The following is an 18,794-nucleotide window of genomic DNA, read 5'->3' as shown; positions in this document are numbered from 1 at the left end:
TGCCAAAGATTTCCGCACATGTTCAGTCTTTCCCTGTGCATTCACTGTGAACTCTTTGTGCTCTGTTTCGTTTCCCTTCCTGTTCGTACTGTTACGGCCTACTTTAGACTTTTGCTTTTATATTCTAATTTGGGGTTTACCTTAATTGGGTCCTGCCCTAATTACCCACTTAAACTGCTTATTAAACTCACCTGGGTTATGGGTGGGTGTAGGTTTATAAATAAAGCTTCTTTGGGGTTTAGGAGCAGAGAGAGAGTGGTGAAGGATAGAGCAAGGTATTGAGAGTTAAGGTTGGATGATCTGGCTTTTGGGTTTTTGGTTGTTTATTAAAGAAATATCTGTAAGTTAGCCAGTTAAGTAATAAATGCAAATAGTTTGTATCTTGCTGTGAACTTTGAAGTTAGACAGCTATGTTAATGTGGTTCTTCTGCCTTGCTTGTTCCATATAGTTTCTCCATATTTTGTGTATTGTTTTATTAAGACAATAAATGGTGCTTGTTTTATTTTAGTTTTCTTTTGGTGTTTTGTCTCCCTCTCTCTCACTTGTGTACGGCCTATTTATGTATCCCTAGACTTTTGGTAGGCCGTAACCTATTGGGGGCTTGTCTGGGATCTTTTTGAGTATTTTTGTGCACTTTGAGTATTAATTGGCTCTGTTTTGACCAGCGTGGTCTTGGTGGTACTGTGTTGACTGTGGAGTAGAGTTCATTTTTCTGTAAGTGCTTTAGTATATTCAAAAAGAGTTTTTTTTTTTTTTGAGAGCCTTTTTTAAGTGGTAGTATATTCAGTACATTAGCAATTGTTTGGTAATAAAGTTGTGGGCTTAATTAGTTGGTTAATTGGAAGTGATTTCTTTAACTTTGAAGGGTCCATTTTTATATATTGTAGCAGGTTTTAGTGTTATTATGGATTTTGATTTGCGTAAGTTTACTAGTGCTCCCACTGTTGATAAGCTTGATAATTGTAGAAAGGCAGATCTTTTACTTATTGCTGACTTTTTTGATATTTCATTATCTTGTTATGCTAGTAAGAGTGAAATTAAGTCTGAACTTAAGCGGAATTTAATAACATTGGGGGTATTATGTGACAGGGAGGTTTCAGAAAGTATTCGGGAAGGTGATGTTGCATGGCCTGATACTTGTGCTGAGGTAGAACCCATATTGCTGTCAGAAGCTGCTGTTGTAACTCCTGTTGATGTAGGGAGCATACAGCCAGGTGAGGTAGCTGAGCACTGTTTTGATGTTCCTGTTGAAAATACAGCTACTATAGTTTGTTTGAAAGAACTTGATCTTGAGTTGAAACGTCAAGAATTTAAATTACAGGAGTTTTGATTGGAAGAACTGAAAGTTAGAGAGCGTGAAAGAAAGGTGGCTATGGAAATGGAGATGAGAAGGATGGAATTTGAAACTAGACAAATCACTCGACTTCGTGAACTTGAAGTTGAGGCCTTAAAATACTGACCATTCTCGACCTAATCCTTCTAATGATTTTGATATTGGCAAACATTCGTTTAGTTCCTCCTTTTTAAAGAAACTGAAAGTTGATAAGTATTTTACTGTATTTGAACGTGTTGCAACTGTATTACATTGGCCAAAAGATGTCTGGACATTATTGTTGCAATGCAAATTAAGTGGAAAAGCACAAGAAGTGTGTTCTGCTCTTTCGGCTGAACAGAGTCTAAATTATGAGGTGGTGAATTCTGTGTTGAGGGCTTATGAGCTGGTTCCAGAGGCATATCGACAAAAGTTTAGAAATCATAAGAAACAAGTTAATCAAACTTTTGTGGAGCTTGCTAGAGAAAAGGAGAATCTTTTTGATAGATGGTGTGCATCACAAAGTGTTAAACAATTTGAACAGCTCAGAGATTTAATCTTGCTTGAGGATTTAAAAAATTGCCTTCCTAAACGAATTGTGACCTATTTAAATGAGCAAAAAGTTTTGAAAGTCTCTGAAGCCGCTGTATTAGCTGATGAATTTGTTCTTACCCATAAAACTGTATTTACTCTACAAAAAAACTTTGGTGAGGAAATAATAAAAATCAGGTTTGGGTAGAGGTTTGAATGGGTCCTCTCATCAGAGTTTTACAGGATAAATCCGTGACTTCTAGTAATGCATTAGTAGATCAAAAGTGTGTTTGTTTTTATTGTAGAGAACCGGGTCATATAATTTCTAATTGTGTGATTTTGAAAAAGAAATATCAAGATCCAAAAAGTATGGCTCTGGTACAACTTGAAGAAAAGTCTGAGGGCTTGTTGGTTAGTAAGGGTAATGAGCCTTTTATTACAAATGGCTTGGTAACGATACCTGACCATCCTGATGGTCAAAAGCCTGTTAAAATTTTAAGGGATATTGGTTCCTGTCAATCATTTTTGTTGGAAGGAGTTTTACCTCTGTCTGAGAAGACATCAAAAGGATCGAGTGTATTAGTGCGAGGTTTTGAAATGGGATATGAGAATGTTCCACTTCATACAGTGATTTTGAAATCTGACTTGGTGTCAGGGCTTGTTACTGTTGGAGTGTGCCCTAGATTTCCTGTGGCAGGGGTTACATTCATATTGGGCAATGACTTGGCTGGAGGTAATGTGTCACCTGTTCCAGAGGTTTTGGAAAATCCTATACCACCTTGTCCTGATGAACTGACATGCCAGTTTCCCCAAGTGTTTTCTGCATGTGTTGTAACTCGTGCACAATCCAAAAGACTTGGAGTAGATAGTTCTGAGGAATTGGATGTGAATTTATCAGAAACTTTTCTTAATGATATTGATGGGAGTGTATCAGACTTCTAGTTGTCAACACTGCCTGAAGATGATGAAAATTTAAGACAATTAAAACCAAATGAGATTGTAACTGAAGATTTATTGCCTTGGTCCATTTCACAAGAGCAATTTATTATGGAGCAAAAGAGTGACTCTGAAGTTTCATTTTTCTCTAATGTTGTGTCTAAGGAAAAATTGAGTGAACTGCCTATTGCTTATTTTGTTGAAAATGGAGTTTTAATGCGTAAATGTCAATCATCTTCAACTCCTGAATGGGATGTAAAATATCAAATTATTGTTCCTGTTTCATATCAGTTAAATGTGTTATCTATTGCCCATGATCATTGTTTAGCTGGTCATTTGGGAATAAAAAACACATGTGACCGAATACTTAGGCATTTTTACTGGCCAGGAGTATGGTCTGATGTTAAATGTTATTGTGAAACATGCTCTGTTTGTCAAATGGTTGGAAAACCAAATCAAAAGATTCCCTCCGCTCCATTGTATCCAATCCCAGTAATAGGGGAACCTTTTGAACATATTATTATTGATTGTGTTGGTCCATTGCCTAGAACAAAATCTAGGTAGCAAGGTATAGAGAGTTAAGGTTGGATGATTTGGGCTTTTTATTAAAGAAATATCTAAGTTAGCCAGTTAAGTAATAAATGCAAATAGTTTGTATCTTGCTGTGAACTTTGAAGTTAGACAGCTATGTTAATGTGGTTCTCCTGCCTTTCTTGTTCCATATAGTTTCTCCATATTTTTTGTATTGTTTCATTAAGAGAATAAATGGAGCTTGTTTATTTTAGTTTTCTTTTGGTGTTTTGTCTCCCTCTCATTTGTGTACGGCCTATTTATGTATCCCTGGACTTTTGGTAGGCCGTAACAGTACGCATTGGTGATTTTTGCACATGTTCAGTCTCTCCCTGTACAGTACATTGTTCTCAGTCAGACGTGCATTGCACAGAGGGACTTTACCTCAAAACTGTAATCTCCTCTCCACCCAGTTCTTCCTTGCTTCCTTCATGCAAGGTTAGTTTTCTTGGTTGTTTATGGTTAGTTTTTTGTATAAATTATGGATTTTTCAAATGTTCATTTTTTTCCCCCTGTGCTTTAAAACTCATTAAAGTGTTTATAGCAAGCGGTTCGTAAGGCTATAGCGTGAACTCTTGCAATGGTAGTTTTCTCTGTTCAAGGTTTTCTCAGTGTTATTCAATGTGTTTTTACATTTAGTTTACTATTACACTGTATGTTCTATGGTACAATTAATTATTTTTGTGCTTAAAAATCTTTAAAAATATTTACATACAGCTTGTACGGTCTGGAACAAATTAATTGTATTTACATACAGTCCTATGGGGGAAATTATTTCGGGTCATGACCAAATCTAGTTGTGGAATGAATTATGGTTTTGACCTGAGGTTCCACTGTATTTGTTTTCCCCTTCTCTGTGGTCATTAAGGTTTAGGTGTAAGCTGTTTTTTTTTTTTGTAATTAAGTGTTTTTTACTTTTGGTTGTAACTAATTTTAACGATTTATACAAAAAATGTTGCAAAAAAATGCTGTTCACTTGTGGTCACCAAGTTAATTTCTGGAAACTTCAAAAGCAAAGCTGCTATTAGGACTGTCAGATCGAATGCCACTATTTGAATATAAATTATAAAAGGTCTCACTAAAAGGAAAAACCTGATTGTAAAATAGCAACTCTTTTCTTTACTTCACACTAATTTCAACATCATATTACTCCAAAAATGCTTTACTATGCTTCTGTATTTTGCAGGTCTGTTTGTGCAAATTATTTCTACCATCAGCCTTTTTGTAATTTTGAATGGTTAGCTTGTATCAACATAAAATGGACAGCCTTCTGCTTCCTCAAGAATCCCCCTCACAACACATCTGAAACAGATGTGTTTACCCTTCTGCTTTACTTAAGAGTGAAGAGGAGAATTCTCTCATTTTAAATACTCAGTTTTTAAACATTGACTCCTGTTCAGAGCGCTCAACTGATTTTTCGCACTACAACCGTATCAAATCAGGTTCCTATATTCTATTTATCTTCCACAAGCTTTTAAATCTTACTATACATATAAATCCCTTTTTTTTTAAATTGTGGCATGTATTGTTTGGGGTGGTGCAGTGGGTAGTGCTGCTGCCTCACGGAAGACCTGGGTTCGCTTCCTGGGTCCTCCCTCCATGGAATTTGTATGTTCTCCCCGTGTCTTTGTGGGTTTCCTTCGGGTGCTCCAGTTTCCTCCTACAGTCCAAAGGCATGCAGGTTAGGTGCATTGGCGATCCTAAATTGTGCTCTGGGTGTGTGTGTGTGTGCACGCCCTGCAGTGGGCTGTAAAGTACAAATATATGCATAAAAATATTTATCACCTAGAAATGTTAATCTATTTTTGAATATGTTTGAATGTATATTTTTAAGATGAGTTTTCAAACCTATGGGTAATATAAGAACCCTAGTTATTATAGCCCATTACTATACAATATTAAAGGAATACCTAGATATTCTGAATTTATCAAAAGAAATTGATTGAGGAAATATTAAGTTTCATGAATTCTGTATGAGCTAAGAAGAATTGCATAGAGCAACATCTGTGATTGTGAGAGGATTAATTGGGTTTGACTTTTTTAAAGCCGCAGTCATCTTCCATTTCAGGTAGTGAAGTTTGCAGTGTGCAAAATGGCTCCAAGAAAAATAAATACTGACCCTCAGGCCAATGGTATTCTTGTTCCAAGAGGAAGTATCCAGGGTAAAATATGCCATGCCTTGTTGGTCTGTGAGGAAGCGAAGTTCTTCTGATCCTCGATGATATGAGACTCTCAGATAAACGGTTTCATTAACAGCAGGAGAGTGGTCAGCATTTGTTAATTTTATCTGCAACAAAGAAAAACATTTTTAAAAGTCACATTATTTCCTATTGATGATCGCCTTTACATGACTAAATCTCAATATTCAATTCAGAATTGAATGAGAAGTTTGATCCAATGTCCATGTGTTTACGAGGGTAAATAAAAAAGTAAAGGCAATTTGAAAATTATGCAGTAACTGCAATAAGTAGAAGCTGATGCTAAACACCACATTCACAATGGCTTATGGGTAGTTCAAACACGTACAGCATTCTGCCATTAGTCTAGTTGAAGCCAAGGTCCAATGAACATGGACACTACACTGCGGGATTGAACCATTGTTGAACAGCATGCTGCAGTGAGATTTCTTTGGGCAGAGTGAATACTGTTGAATTTCACCCAATTAAAAACTACCCATAAACTACCGTGAATGTGTTGTATTACGTCAGCTCCTATCCATTGCAGTTACCACAGAATTTTTAAATTGCCTTTACTTTTTGACATTCCCTCATACATTACACAGTCTAAATATGGCTTGAGCATTTACACATGCATTCAGCTTATAGGAAATGTTCATGCTGTACATCAGTTATAACCTAGCGACCCAAGAATGGTTAAGCATGGATCCTTGTCCACTTCAGCCTCCATGACTGTTTTAATATGTCACCTGGTGCACAAAAATAAAGTAGTCAAGTCCTTGAGTGAAAATGTAGTGTGACTGTTTAAACTCAGATATGGGGGATCAGAATTAAACTGAAATTCATTAACGTGCACAAAGGAAACCTGCGTCTGATCTTGCATATTGAATAGTATGTGGTCTGGACTGTTTACATCGAAATCTTATCAATGACAGATATGTGGGCAAACTGGAGACCGGTCACATCAGAATGGTAGTGTAAGTACACCCCTTTCTTCTACATTCTTAAAATTAATGGTTCTTTAATGGCATTATATAGATTTTTATTAAGTCGTGTGGTTCTGCATAGCTACATTGCTTGATGAAGCACCACTGCTATCTGGAACAAGTTCTTAGCATATGAACTTGGTTCTTTTTGCTTTGAACAACTTCCTAATATGTAGAAAAACTAGAATCTTAAATGTATGGTGAGCTGCAAGACACTAACAGATTAAAAAATTAAGGACTTAGCATGTGTTACTAGATGTATACAGCAAGAGTCCTTTTAAAATCAGGAACCCGTTGGAACTTCACAAATCTGTTACCATTTATTCATGGTTATTTACTGTGTGGAGCCTGTTACAGATCTAAATAAAAGTTCTTTCAGGAACCTTCATATGGATGGGTCTTTTGAGAATCAAAAATAGTTTACCCTAGGATACCCTATGGCATCGTTCAAGAAATGCTCTGGTACTTTTATTTTTAAGAGTGTTGGATGGAATTACCCAAGGATTATAAAGAGCTTGTTATGTAAAGCTTTTCTTCACTCAGCTGGCTGTGTAATACAGAAAATGATATGGTGTGTGTTTGGCAAATTAAGTTTGTCAATGTGTACAGACCACAGTTGATATCTTCAACTTGTAACGCTAAAATATTAAATTTAGAGCAACATAGCATACTCCACTCGGTGCACAATAGCTGTATACCTCCTGAAAAAGATTTATAACGTAGTTTAAGATATCAAGGAGGACAACATGGGGCCAAGCAAGGATGTGAAGCACCCATACTTGTTTGCTATGAAATCTTACTAAGTTAAGTTTGTAAAGATTAATGTTCATACCCTTTGAACTCAGTTATTGGGCAGCTGTCTTTAGTAAAAAATTCAAACACAGAGTGCTCACCTTTCCATGCATAGGATATCCAACTTTGAATGAATCATCAGCATCTAAAATCGTGATTGACTTCTTAATAATGGATAATGTCGATGCCTTACTTGTCCTCATAGTGACCCCTTGAAAGAAAGAACAATAAACATGCAATATAAGAATAAAATATACACACAATATGAAAGGATGATGTTCCCAAACAAAATGTGCCAAGCCCAATAAGTGATAATTATTGTAAAGTTGGTTTGGTTCCAGTGGAATTTTCTAAATACACTCATGATGCCTGGGCATGGAGTGATGCTTTGTTTTATAATTCCCATATTCCTTATTGTAAAACACATATCATGATGATGCTTACTACTGTATACAAGTTACTTTTATAAAATAAATTACTTATGCCTGCAAACAGGTTTGTAGTTTACTTGCATATATTTTAAACATATCCATTCATTTTCAAAGCTGGTTAATCCAATTCATGATTACGGAATCCTCGAGTTTATACCAGTAGCACTGGAGACACTGTTAAAAAAGAAATCCTGGTTGGTAATTAAGTGTATCATAGGGCCCACTCTCTTTCTTATAGAATAAGTAGAACTGTGGCTTTGTGAGTTTTATTTTTTTAGCGTAAACCTGTATCAGACCCCAGTCTCTGTGCTGGGGTATGTACCTTGCACCCAACTGTTCTCTTGACACCGTAATAGTTGTTAACCGAGATGGACCAGTGGTGAGTGAAAGACACAGCAACAGGGCTCAAAGTATCCAAAGTACTTATTTGTTATAACTGAAAAATGTCCAAAGTTCTGCAAACGAATATTCAATAACAGTTCAATAAACAGTAAATAAATGGAAGTGTCATAAATAGGTAATATTAATTAAAAATGCGTAGCAGCATCTCTGTAAGTGTCTACTTATTATCTAGCCCATTAACAAAGTACACCCATATGGCAACAACATCACTTATTTTACGTTCTTCCTGATTAAAAACACAAGCAATGAACTATTCTCCCCGCTTACTCCAACCTCATGTCGTGACTACAATGGCCTGCCGAGTGCTGTTCCTCACCTGGCAAACTTTACTCATCCCCACTGCTCTTAGTCAGCCACCCTAACACCATTTGCTCCTGAATTCAGATGTGCTTTCAGTATCTTCACTGACACCAAGTCAGTACCTGCAGGGAACTCTCTCTGTTACCTCCAGCTGGTACCCGCAGAGTTTAAACTGGATTCACCATCTTCTCTGCCTCCTCGAGTCCCGTTGCAGGTTCAAAGCATTTCCTGACTGGCCTCTTCACATCCCTCTTTCCACTCTTCCCCAAAACTGCCTTCTAAAACTGACTTCCAAAAACTCATCCCTTTCATTCCTCTGCTCTGTCCATTTGTCCTTCACAATGCAGGTGTTGCCCCAATTACCTCCTAGTGCAGCTAACAAAGATTGGCTATGGAGATCACTCATTTGCATGTGGCTATTAACTAGCTGATCTCCCCCTACGTCAGCCGCAACATATCTACACCGTCTTTAAACCCACACCTGCTGTTTTTTAAAAATGTCCCCGTGACACAAAGTGTCACAACCCGAATGCTCAAACTTTAAAATGCAGAACTTTGAAGCCTGGAAATAGACTGTTGTAAAACTAAACTGCTGACAAAAACTTTAGTGGCATGTCCTGTGCATCAGGTAATAAATAACTAGATAGATAACCATGTGTTAGGTCAGGATGTGTCAACGGAGTGTCTTCTATGCAATAAACACTCACGTTTGGGAACGGGATTTTTAGCTTGTCTGTATAGTTTACTGGGCATTGTGCTGTCAGCTCCTGGAGCACTTTGTCAAATTAAAACTTAGTCCAAAAGAATGCTTTTATCCCTTTAAGAATGTGAATAACCCCTAATTTATAGGGGGTTAACAACTGTCATTTTCAAAATGTTAAATATTCTAACCTGCCCTTCTTTGTAAGACAGGAGGAAACCACAGTGTCTGCAGAAAAACCCATAGAGAGGACATGTAAATCGAGGATCTTTGGTTGTGATTTCAGCTCAGGACACTGGCTAACTGTTGTGACATGAATTTATATATTTGAGAATGTTCACCCTGCTATGGACCAGATTGCTTCTTGTTTTGTGTAAGAATTCTGCGAGGTAGCCTCTAATCCACCATAATTCTGAAACAGATTACGTTTAAAAATGGTTTAGCTGAATTTTGACTGTAGCCTTTTTATTTCAAGCAGCATTAATATTTTACCTGTGCCTTCTTCCTCTAGGTCGGCATGAACATTGAATTTAGAATATAAATAAAAATTTGCCTTCTTAATGCCCACATTAACAGTTTGAGACACACAGCCAGATTTATCTGTCTAGAAGAAAGAAAGACATAACAACATTTAGTCATCATTGTGGCTAGACATTGCAGATCAGCCATTAATTTGGCAGCATGACTACATGGAATCAATCAATCAATCAATCAACATTTATTTATATAGCACATATTCATACAAAAAAATGTAGCTCAAAGTGCTTTACAAAATGAATAGAGAAATAGAAGACACAATAAAAAATAAACATAAGTCAACATTAATTAACATAGAATAAGAGTAAGGTCCGATGGCCAGGGTGGACAGAAAAAACAAAAAAAACTCCAAAGGCTGGAGAAAAAAATAAAATCTGTAGGGGTTCCAGACCAAGAGACCGCCCAGTCCCCCCTGGAATGGCTAAAGTTTAACCCAAAAGAGTCCAATGGAATGCATAGGTGGACATGTGAAGATGAATTTAAAAATATTGTTATAAAACAACAGAAAATATCAAACTTTAGAGAAAAGCTTTCAAAATCACTATGCATCTGTTAAAAAATATAAGTCTGCAAAGATCCCCAAAAATGATTTGTGCAAAAGGAACAACTTAAAAGTTATTTCTAAAATTCAATTCTACGTTTCAGTTAAAGTATAATGACACTTCTTGTGTCTGTGATAATGTTAATGTTGTGCTCTGTTTCTTTACTCTTTAATCAGTGTAATTCATTGATAAATCATTCTGGTTTCAGCTCCTGCCTCGCAGTTAGGAGACCTGGGTTCGCTTCCCGGGTCCTTCCTGTGTGGAGTTTGCATGTTCTCCCCGTGTTTGCGTGGGTTTCCTTCGGGCACTCCAGTTTCATCCCACAATCCAAAGACATGCAGGTTAGGTGGATTGGCGATTCTAAATTGGCCCTAGTGTGTGGGTGTGTTTGTATGTGTCCTGCGGTGGGTTGGCACCCTGCCCAGGATTGGTTCCTGCCTTGTGCCCTGTGTTGGCTGGGATTGGCTCCAGCAGACCCCCGTGACCCTGTATTCGGATTCAGCGGGTTAGAAAATGGATGGATGGATGGATGGTTTCAGCTCCAATGCCAGGTGGTTGTCTATGTGGAATTTCTGTGTCATCAAAGTAAAGACCACCAAAGTGGGCAATGTAGGTAATATAAAAAGGTGGCTCTGCAAACTGTTGAGTCTTGTGGGGCCAGACTTGATTCTCAAGCAAGAATACACATATGGGGACAACTTGTTAAAAAGTGTGTAGTGGATAGTGGCGAAATCTTCCAGTTCAAAGGCAGTAACCACAGGGCTTCCTCCTAAAACATCCATCCATCCATTTTCTAACCCGCTAAATCTGAACACAGGGTCACAGGGGTCTGCTGGAGCCAATCCCAGCCAACACAGGGCACAAGGCAGGAACAAATCCTGGGCAGGGTGCCAACCCACTGCAGGACACACACAAACACACACACACACACACACACCAAGGCCAATGTAGAATCGCCAATCCACCTAACCTGCATGTCTTTGGACTGTGGGAGGAAACCGGAGCACCTGGAGGAAACCCACGCAGACACGGGGAGAACATGCAACTCCACGCAGGGAGGACCCGGGAAGCGAACCCAGGTCTCCTAACTGCGAGGCAGCAGCGCTACCACTGTGCCACCGTGCCGCCCTCCTAAAACATCCGCTCCCAATTCCTATAGTTGGTGCGTTTTAAACCACCAATGGGGTAGCACGAAGAGATCAAAAGGAACTGAAGAAAAGACTTGACTCTGAGACAAAATAAAAAGCTAAAATTGCTGTTATCCATTCAGGAGCTCAGTAGCACAAGGTAACTGGTGACAGGCAAACTCATGTGTAGACCACTGCAGCTACTTGGCTTCATGCGTTTTTAGAAGTGCTTCCGTCTGCAATGATATATTTCTGTCATTTTTATTATTGCCTCATAATATGGCATAACAACAACAAACAGAGCTTAGATAAGCATTATCCATGGATATACTGCAGCTATTTTCTGGCATGGCATGTTTCCATTTCCAATTATACAGTAAAGTTAACTTCCATTAGTTAATCATTTGCGCCCTGTGTTGGTTAGGATTGGCTTCAGCAGACCCCCGTGACCCTGTGTTCGGATTCAACGGGTTGGATAATGGATGGATGGATAGTTAATCATTTGGACATGCACTCAGAAGGTGGATGCTTTGCAGCCTCCTCTGTGCTTCTACTGGTGTCATTAGGCACATTTATTGATTTGGGTGTTTGGAGTTCTGAAATCTATATGTCCCATGGCTCGTCGTCGTCTACTCTGTTAACACAGTCCTTTTCGCCTCGTTTTGATAGGGTGTGACAAATGTGACAGGATAATTTAGAGGTAGCAATAGTTAAGTATTTTGGTTTGCAATGTACTCTCTATTATAAAAAAATCTTTTAATGAGACAAGACTTTTTGGAGACAAGACTTTTTGGAAGAGAGATTTTTTTTAAGTCCCATGAGATGAGACTCGAGACTTTTTGGAAGAAATTTTTTCAAGTCCTGCGAGACGAGACTTTTGCCTTGAGATTTTTTCAAGTCATGCCTTCCTCTCAAACATTTTCAAACAACACACAGTCCTCTCACCTCTCTTCTGTGTGAATGCTTTTGTGAGACATACTTCCTGCACTCTCAGCTGTTATAAATTTTAACTCTTTTTTCACTTTACGTTCCCTATTAAAGAAGACGTATTATGTCCAAATCTTATTGAAGAATTTCATCACGAAGGGTTATCAACAGAAAAAATGAGTACACAAGGAATCCTAGCACTGAGAAACGAGGAGGCCAAATGAATTTACGCTAGAAATGTTGATTGGTTACATGGCTATTTGGTTAAGGGCGTATCAAAAGACTATGCGGAAACAGTTGGTGGTGATCGTGCAGACGATGAAAACCACAACTTACAATATCCCAAAGAATAACAACAACCGTTAACACCATCTTCCACTGCATGAATTACTGTACAAAGAATGATGTAGCCAAGAGAGGTAATGTAGTACATTTTCCACAGTTAACATTAGACACCAAAGGAGATCTTGATATGCCATTCATATTAAAAAAATGTTAACAGTTTCCCATTAGAATGCTTTTGCAAAGACAATTAACAAATCTCAGATCCAAACATTCGAAAAAGTCATTTTATTTAATAGAGAGAAATAAACAAAATTCAGTCACAGGCAGTTATACATCATGTTGATGCAAATTTAACAGTTCCCATGAAAATAGAAATCTGTTTAAATTGTACATCCGCATCCCCATACGTGAGTGGCAGAACTGCAAAGAGGCTAGTGTGTAGCACAGGCTCTGGGGATGGCGAGCGAAGCAAGCAAGGGGCAAAGCCCCCTAGATAAAGTATATAAGAATTGGTTGTGGAAAACTACTGAGATGCTCAAGTAAACAAGGGATATACCAGAAGAAGGTTGATGTAATGCACAAAATGTACCAGGAAATTACTTCAGCAGATGTCCTGTAAACAAGACTGGACAGTTGTTATATATAGAAAAGTTGTTACATATACAGAAATGTCAAGGGTGATGGCTTCACCCAAAGGATAGGAGAAACAATAATGTAATAAAATGCACTTTTATTTTTAATCTGTCACTTGGGTGTAGACCAACGAACCAACCAAAAGTAAATGTATGTATTAATTGACACTGTATGTAAATTCAATAGTTTATAAAAAAAACGTCTACCGTCTGTTTCTTTGATCATTCTGAAAGAGACCTCTGTGATGAATATTCCATTCTCAGTGTTTACTGAAGAGTAAATGATGCAATGGGCAAGCTTTTTACCTGTCTGATATTGACTCAAAAAGGTTTGATCAGACTTGTCCTAGTAGATGATAAGTTTCTTTCTTTAATTAACATGTTTGATTTATACCACACATATCATTTACTTCAAATAAATATCTTGCAATTCATATTTTAATGGATGTAGCTTTCCAATTCTTTCAACCTTACAGTATGTTAACCCCTATGCTATTATTGTAATGCTGAGCAACAGAGAGCAGACACAGCACCTGTGACAACGTATTGTTCACATTTACCATTCGTTCATTGATGCTGTCAAATGCCAATGAATCATTTAATGCTACACAAAGGTTTGACCCTTGCAACAGGTTAGTTTATTCATAACACGTGCAATGTGCTTTCATGAGGCATTAGATTAGTTTAGAAATGTGACACTCAATGAGCTGTCTAATTGTTCCCTTGCACTTTTAAGCAAAATTTACTCATAGTTGTCTCCAGATGTATATGTTATACATCTAGCTCAGTGAGACTAAATGGACTTAAATACACACCAGTTTTTAAAAAGCTTGTGTGATGTTTCATTGTTATTTGAAACATCATTATTGCTATTTTTCTGTTTGCTTTTATAGGCAGTGTGTAAATGTATATACCTTTGGGAAAATAATATGATCATGTACAGGCTGCATGTGCTTTGACAATTCACTGTTTTATCTTCAGAACATTGGGTCTTCCAACTTTGAACAGTTGTATGTCAGTACATTTATAAATTTATTTTTGGGGAGAAAGTACTTTCAATAATTCAACTTTTGCACCAAAAGCAAGCAAATAGTAAACCTTTTCTAAATGCTAACGTTCCATACTGGTTAGTCCAAATAGACATGCTTTCACAGCTACCCTGTATATGCTTATCAGCTGGTAGTTCACAAAAATATTATTAAAGATACTCATTTCATTACATTTTACATATCAGCCATTATATAATTTCAGCTGATAATGTTCAGAACTTTCTAACAGTTGCAAAAACAAGTACAGGCATATTTAAATTAATTAAAAAAATCATTATCATTCATGTATAGTTGCAATTTAAATTAGTTTTTAATTATATATACAGTAAATGTTTATTACTGTCTTACTGGCCTCTTCATGGCAGAAATAAATAATTAAATACTCTTGTAGTCCAGGCTATGCTGTCTTTTTGATGGAACAAACTATTCCCTTAACACATCCTCCCACCAAAGAGAGGATATAACTGAGTACTCTTTTCCTGTTAAATTTCAAATTAAAACAGTGCAATTTTATTGTATTATGTCATTATCTTGTCAACTATGATGCTATTGTGTATCTTGTGTAAGGCTGAACCATGTGTTCATTATTGTCTGAAATCTGTTGTTAATAAAGGACAGATTTATTGATGAGAGAAATCTGGTTTCCCCAACCATTGAATTGAAAGATTTTGTTAATTGTCATCAGTTTCTATTCTCAATGTTTTAATCTAGGATGTTTTGGTATTTGTGTTTTCTTAACACCATTTTCAATAACATTTGTTTCTCCGAACATATTTCTTTACTGCTGCTATAATTGTTCCTGGAGGGATGGAGGTCATGTGTTGTATTGCATCATTAGCGTTTCCCACCAATAAATGATGGCGGTGCAGTACTGTCTCCATGCTGTGTCTCTTAAGTGACCTTAAGTGAATCACCTTTCTGTTAAAGTCATGGTGGAAAATGTCCAAAGACATTAAAGAAGATTAAACAACCAGGGAGTGGGATGACAAAGTTAAGGGGAATTCATAAGAGCCAACTGTCAAAAAAAAACCAAGCCAAAAGTATTATGTTATCTTTTCCTAGCTAAATCTACCTAATTTGTTATGTGTTTTTAGTTTATCCAAAAATTTGGAAACCAAAAACCACACGCTGCCATCTTCAGACACCACTAAACACACCGCCATCTTCAATTATGGTGACACAATGACATCACACATAATGATGTGGTTGTGTATGGCAGTGGCACTGTTGCCATCAATCACATTGTCGATACCGTTATTGCCAACTACAAAATTAGCTCTAATGAAATACAAGCAGAAATTCAAATGCAGTGCTGAACAAAACACTGCACCAAGAGTCATTAAAAGGAAGACATTGATTTTCTTAAAAGTACCGAAAAGGTCATGGGTTCTTATACAGTATGCAGTGTTAGTGCAACTAAAATTTAAGCAAAGACTAAAGATGTTGTTTGCAAAGGCTGAGCAGAAGGAGGAAGTAAACATGACATTGTTAGTGATGATTTTCAAAAGCAACAGTTACATTTGCCAGTACAGTGTGGAATGCTGAAGATCAGATTGCTATTTTGTTCAGCAATTTTTGCTTTATTCTGTTTGATCTGGACTTTTTACACAATACACTTCTCTCTATTACAATAAAAACATCTTGGGTCGAGACATCATCTTCTCGGAAAGACACTTTAATGTTCCGTGAGACAAGGCAGTGAGACAAAAGGACAGCTGCTGTACAGGCTTTTAAATGATCAACGTGCATTGCAACAAGCAGAACACACAGCTCTGTAGCAGCAGCATCAAGCCAGCTGCTGATCCGACCGCATCTCCTTAGCATGCATTCAGCCCCCCCTTCGTCAGAGATGTGAAGTGACTGCCATGTAGCATGGGGGGCAGAGTGGGGGGTCCAAATTAGGGGAAAGCGAAGCAATAGTATTATAAAATGTAAATCTTTTAATTTTTGAAAATTTATTTTCAATATTGTGGAGCGTTCTAAAACAACTACTCTGTGCGTATATTAAAGAAATTTGCTTTTTTTTTTAAATTCCCGGCTTCATGTTTTGCTCAATGTGGTTTTGATGATCTTTGTATTGACTTCCCTGTTCCTGATTAGTGCCTGATTTGACTATACGTCACTTTCTGATTCAAATACTAATTAAAAAAAATACAAGAGATATTGCCATCCTGCTCACTTTTTTTAATAGCATCAATAAAAAAAAAGATAAAATCAGCCAGACCTTTTTCACTTACCATGTTTGATACTGTCCAACACGTGTCATCTAATTTATAATAGTTATACATATTATACTTGTCTTTGGGTACAGGACAGAAGGTAAAATTAATTTTGCCCATGACTGGTTTCCCAAATGTGTACCTAAAAGAAAACAGCAAAGAGAAATTCAAGTCAGGTTTGTTCAGAAATGTGTCCCACTTTCCCATAATAACGGTAAGGGTGCAATTTCTGACTTACTTGGCACATGCTTGCACTGTGCTGTTTTCATCATATACGCTGATCACGTTGGGTACATTAAGCTTCAGTTCCATTTTAGGCATTACTTAGGGGAAAAAAAAACCTTTTCAAGAGTGAGTATACAATGTCTAAAATATAAAAACTGTAAAGCACCAGGCACAAAAAAGGTTAGCACAATTAACATATTTAGCTGTTATTGCAATTCTGTATCTTTGTGTGCTTGGTATAAAAGAATCCATAAGATGTTTTTTCAGCTTAAAGCTACATACAGGTACATGAAAAAGACTGTTGTCCAAAATGACACATGACTGATTTCTGCTGCAATGTAAATTCTCTTAAATATGGCCAGTCAGCGGCAGGAACGAACTGAAGATCTAGGCCTTTTTTTTACTTGTCTTTTGTTCAGGCCCCTGCTAGCTACGTTTGCTGTGAGGCAATGTTTATTAAGCAGCTGGAGACAATAAAAGAGGCATCTGGGACAGCAGTTTCAGTCAAGTATTTTTATTTCCTGCCTTTGTAACAGCCACTACCTAGAGCTCCCCTTGATTTAGTGATTCTGTTGAGTGTGCTATTGCTTTGTGGCCTTTCTGTTTGATTTTTTTTATTTTGTTTTGGATTACTGCTTTTATCCTTTTTGTCTGTCTTTGGGTTCTATTTCCTGTCTTGTACCTTAGGAAACACACCTGCTCTCCTTCTTTGGCCTGCTGCCCGTATTTTGGATGTTGTTTTTTTGGATTACACAACTATTTAAATATTTTTACCTTTACCTTATGATAAGGCTTATAAAAGAAAGAGTGAAGACATTGAATCCATGGGCTCTTAGTTTTTTTTACACCATAACTTTAGTGGACTGAGCGTAGAGAACTTTCCACCATGCTCCTGACCCCTCTCTCTGTCTCCAACTAATACATTTACCCTGTGCCAGGAATCAAGAGATCACAAGTGAATGAAATGAATTATTTAAAGTAATAAAATTATTTATATCTATCTCTCTATTCTAAAAAAAAAATGTGGGATGACACTGCAACGAGACGTAACCTTTTAAAGAGAGATCTTTGAGAGACAGAGACAAGGAGACACTTTCACGTTCCACAAGACGGGCAAGTCACATCATACTTACAACCTTTGGAAGTAAGTCCTGTGATACACATGCAGAGCAGGTTAGAGATAATGGAAGTAGGAAAATTTGAATCAAGAAAGTGAGAGCAAAGCTCACATTAGTGCAAACAAATGGAAAATATTACTCGGAACAGTGTTTGAGGATGTCTGAGGAAGAAGAGAGACAAGGCAGTGATTTTAAAATGTTTGAAGCACCAAATGAAATGCAGATCACGCTGCACAGGAGCAGCAGCAAGCCAGCAGTTGATGAAGCAAATGAAGCATTGTATCACCGTTAAAGAAGGGTTTCGGAGGAGCGACTGCGTCTCCTTGGGGTGCGTTCAGCCCCCCTCTTCACAACAGCGCATAGTGTTGGCTGGGAGGGTGGTTAAAGGGGTTGGCGAGCGAAGCGAGCAGGGATGAAGTGTTTGTGAAGCCCCCTGGTACTGTAATATACTAAATCTAATTATATAATCTAAAATACATCAAGTCAAAGTGAACTTTATTGTCATCTCAACCATATACAAGTATACAAATAGACAAAAGCTCAGGGTCCACAGTGTAACAACATGACGTGGAAATAAATTAAAAATAGAATTAAAATTAAAAAATTAAAACACAAACAAGACAAGACCGTGCAAAGATAGGACAAAGAAGTAGCAGCAATATTGATGTGTAAGATATGTAATATAATAAATAAATAATACAGAAATTATCAGTGTATAATTATTGTTGTTTAAGATGTGTGTAAACAATGACAGGTCAGAATGTTTCAAAACAGAAGGATAAAGAGTGTCAAAAAGGTTCTTAAAGGGCAGTATGGGATTTTCAGTTCTTTTCTACATGCACACTCATCTTTGCAGGACAGTGGTTTTCATGTATAAAAGTTCTGTTTTTAGAGGTGGTTGAGGCTGTGTGGAAGCAGAGCTAAAGTATATGAACAGCATCCTGACATATGTGTCTTTTTCATCCAGATGTGTCAGGGAGAGATAAATGACAGAG

The 18,794-nt window shown here is 37.3% G+C and overlaps 1 protein-coding gene across 2 annotated transcripts in view; it reads right to left on the bottom strand.

Annotated features, from left to right (window-relative positions):
- The window catches only part of LOC120534455 (alpha-2-macroglobulin-like protein 1), a 121,681-nt gene that overhangs the window by 85,418 nt on the left and 17,469 nt on the right, over positions 1 to 18,794 (bottom strand). For both annotated transcript variants that reach the window (XM_039762044.1, XM_039762053.1), the window contains exons 7-11: positions 16,695 to 16,779; positions 16,475 to 16,598; positions 9,631 to 9,742; positions 7,407 to 7,516; positions 5,470 to 5,637 (exon numbers count right to left, since the gene is read on the bottom strand). In XM_039762044.1, coding sequence (XP_039617978.1) covers positions 5,470 to 5,637; positions 7,407 to 7,516; positions 9,631 to 9,742; positions 16,475 to 16,598; positions 16,695 to 16,779 — 599 coding nt within the window. The remainder of the gene's footprint in view (positions 1 to 5,469; positions 5,638 to 7,406; positions 7,517 to 9,630; positions 9,743 to 16,474; positions 16,599 to 16,694; positions 16,780 to 18,794) is intronic.

This window comes from Polypterus senegalus, chromosome 1 (assembly GCF_016835505.1).
Source record: "Polypterus senegalus isolate Bchr_013 chromosome 1, ASM1683550v1, whole genome shotgun sequence".
Classification (NCBI taxonomy): domain Eukaryota; kingdom Metazoa; phylum Chordata; class Cladistia; order Polypteriformes; family Polypteridae; genus Polypterus; species Polypterus senegalus.
This window is presented reverse-complemented; position numbering and strand designations above follow the sequence as displayed.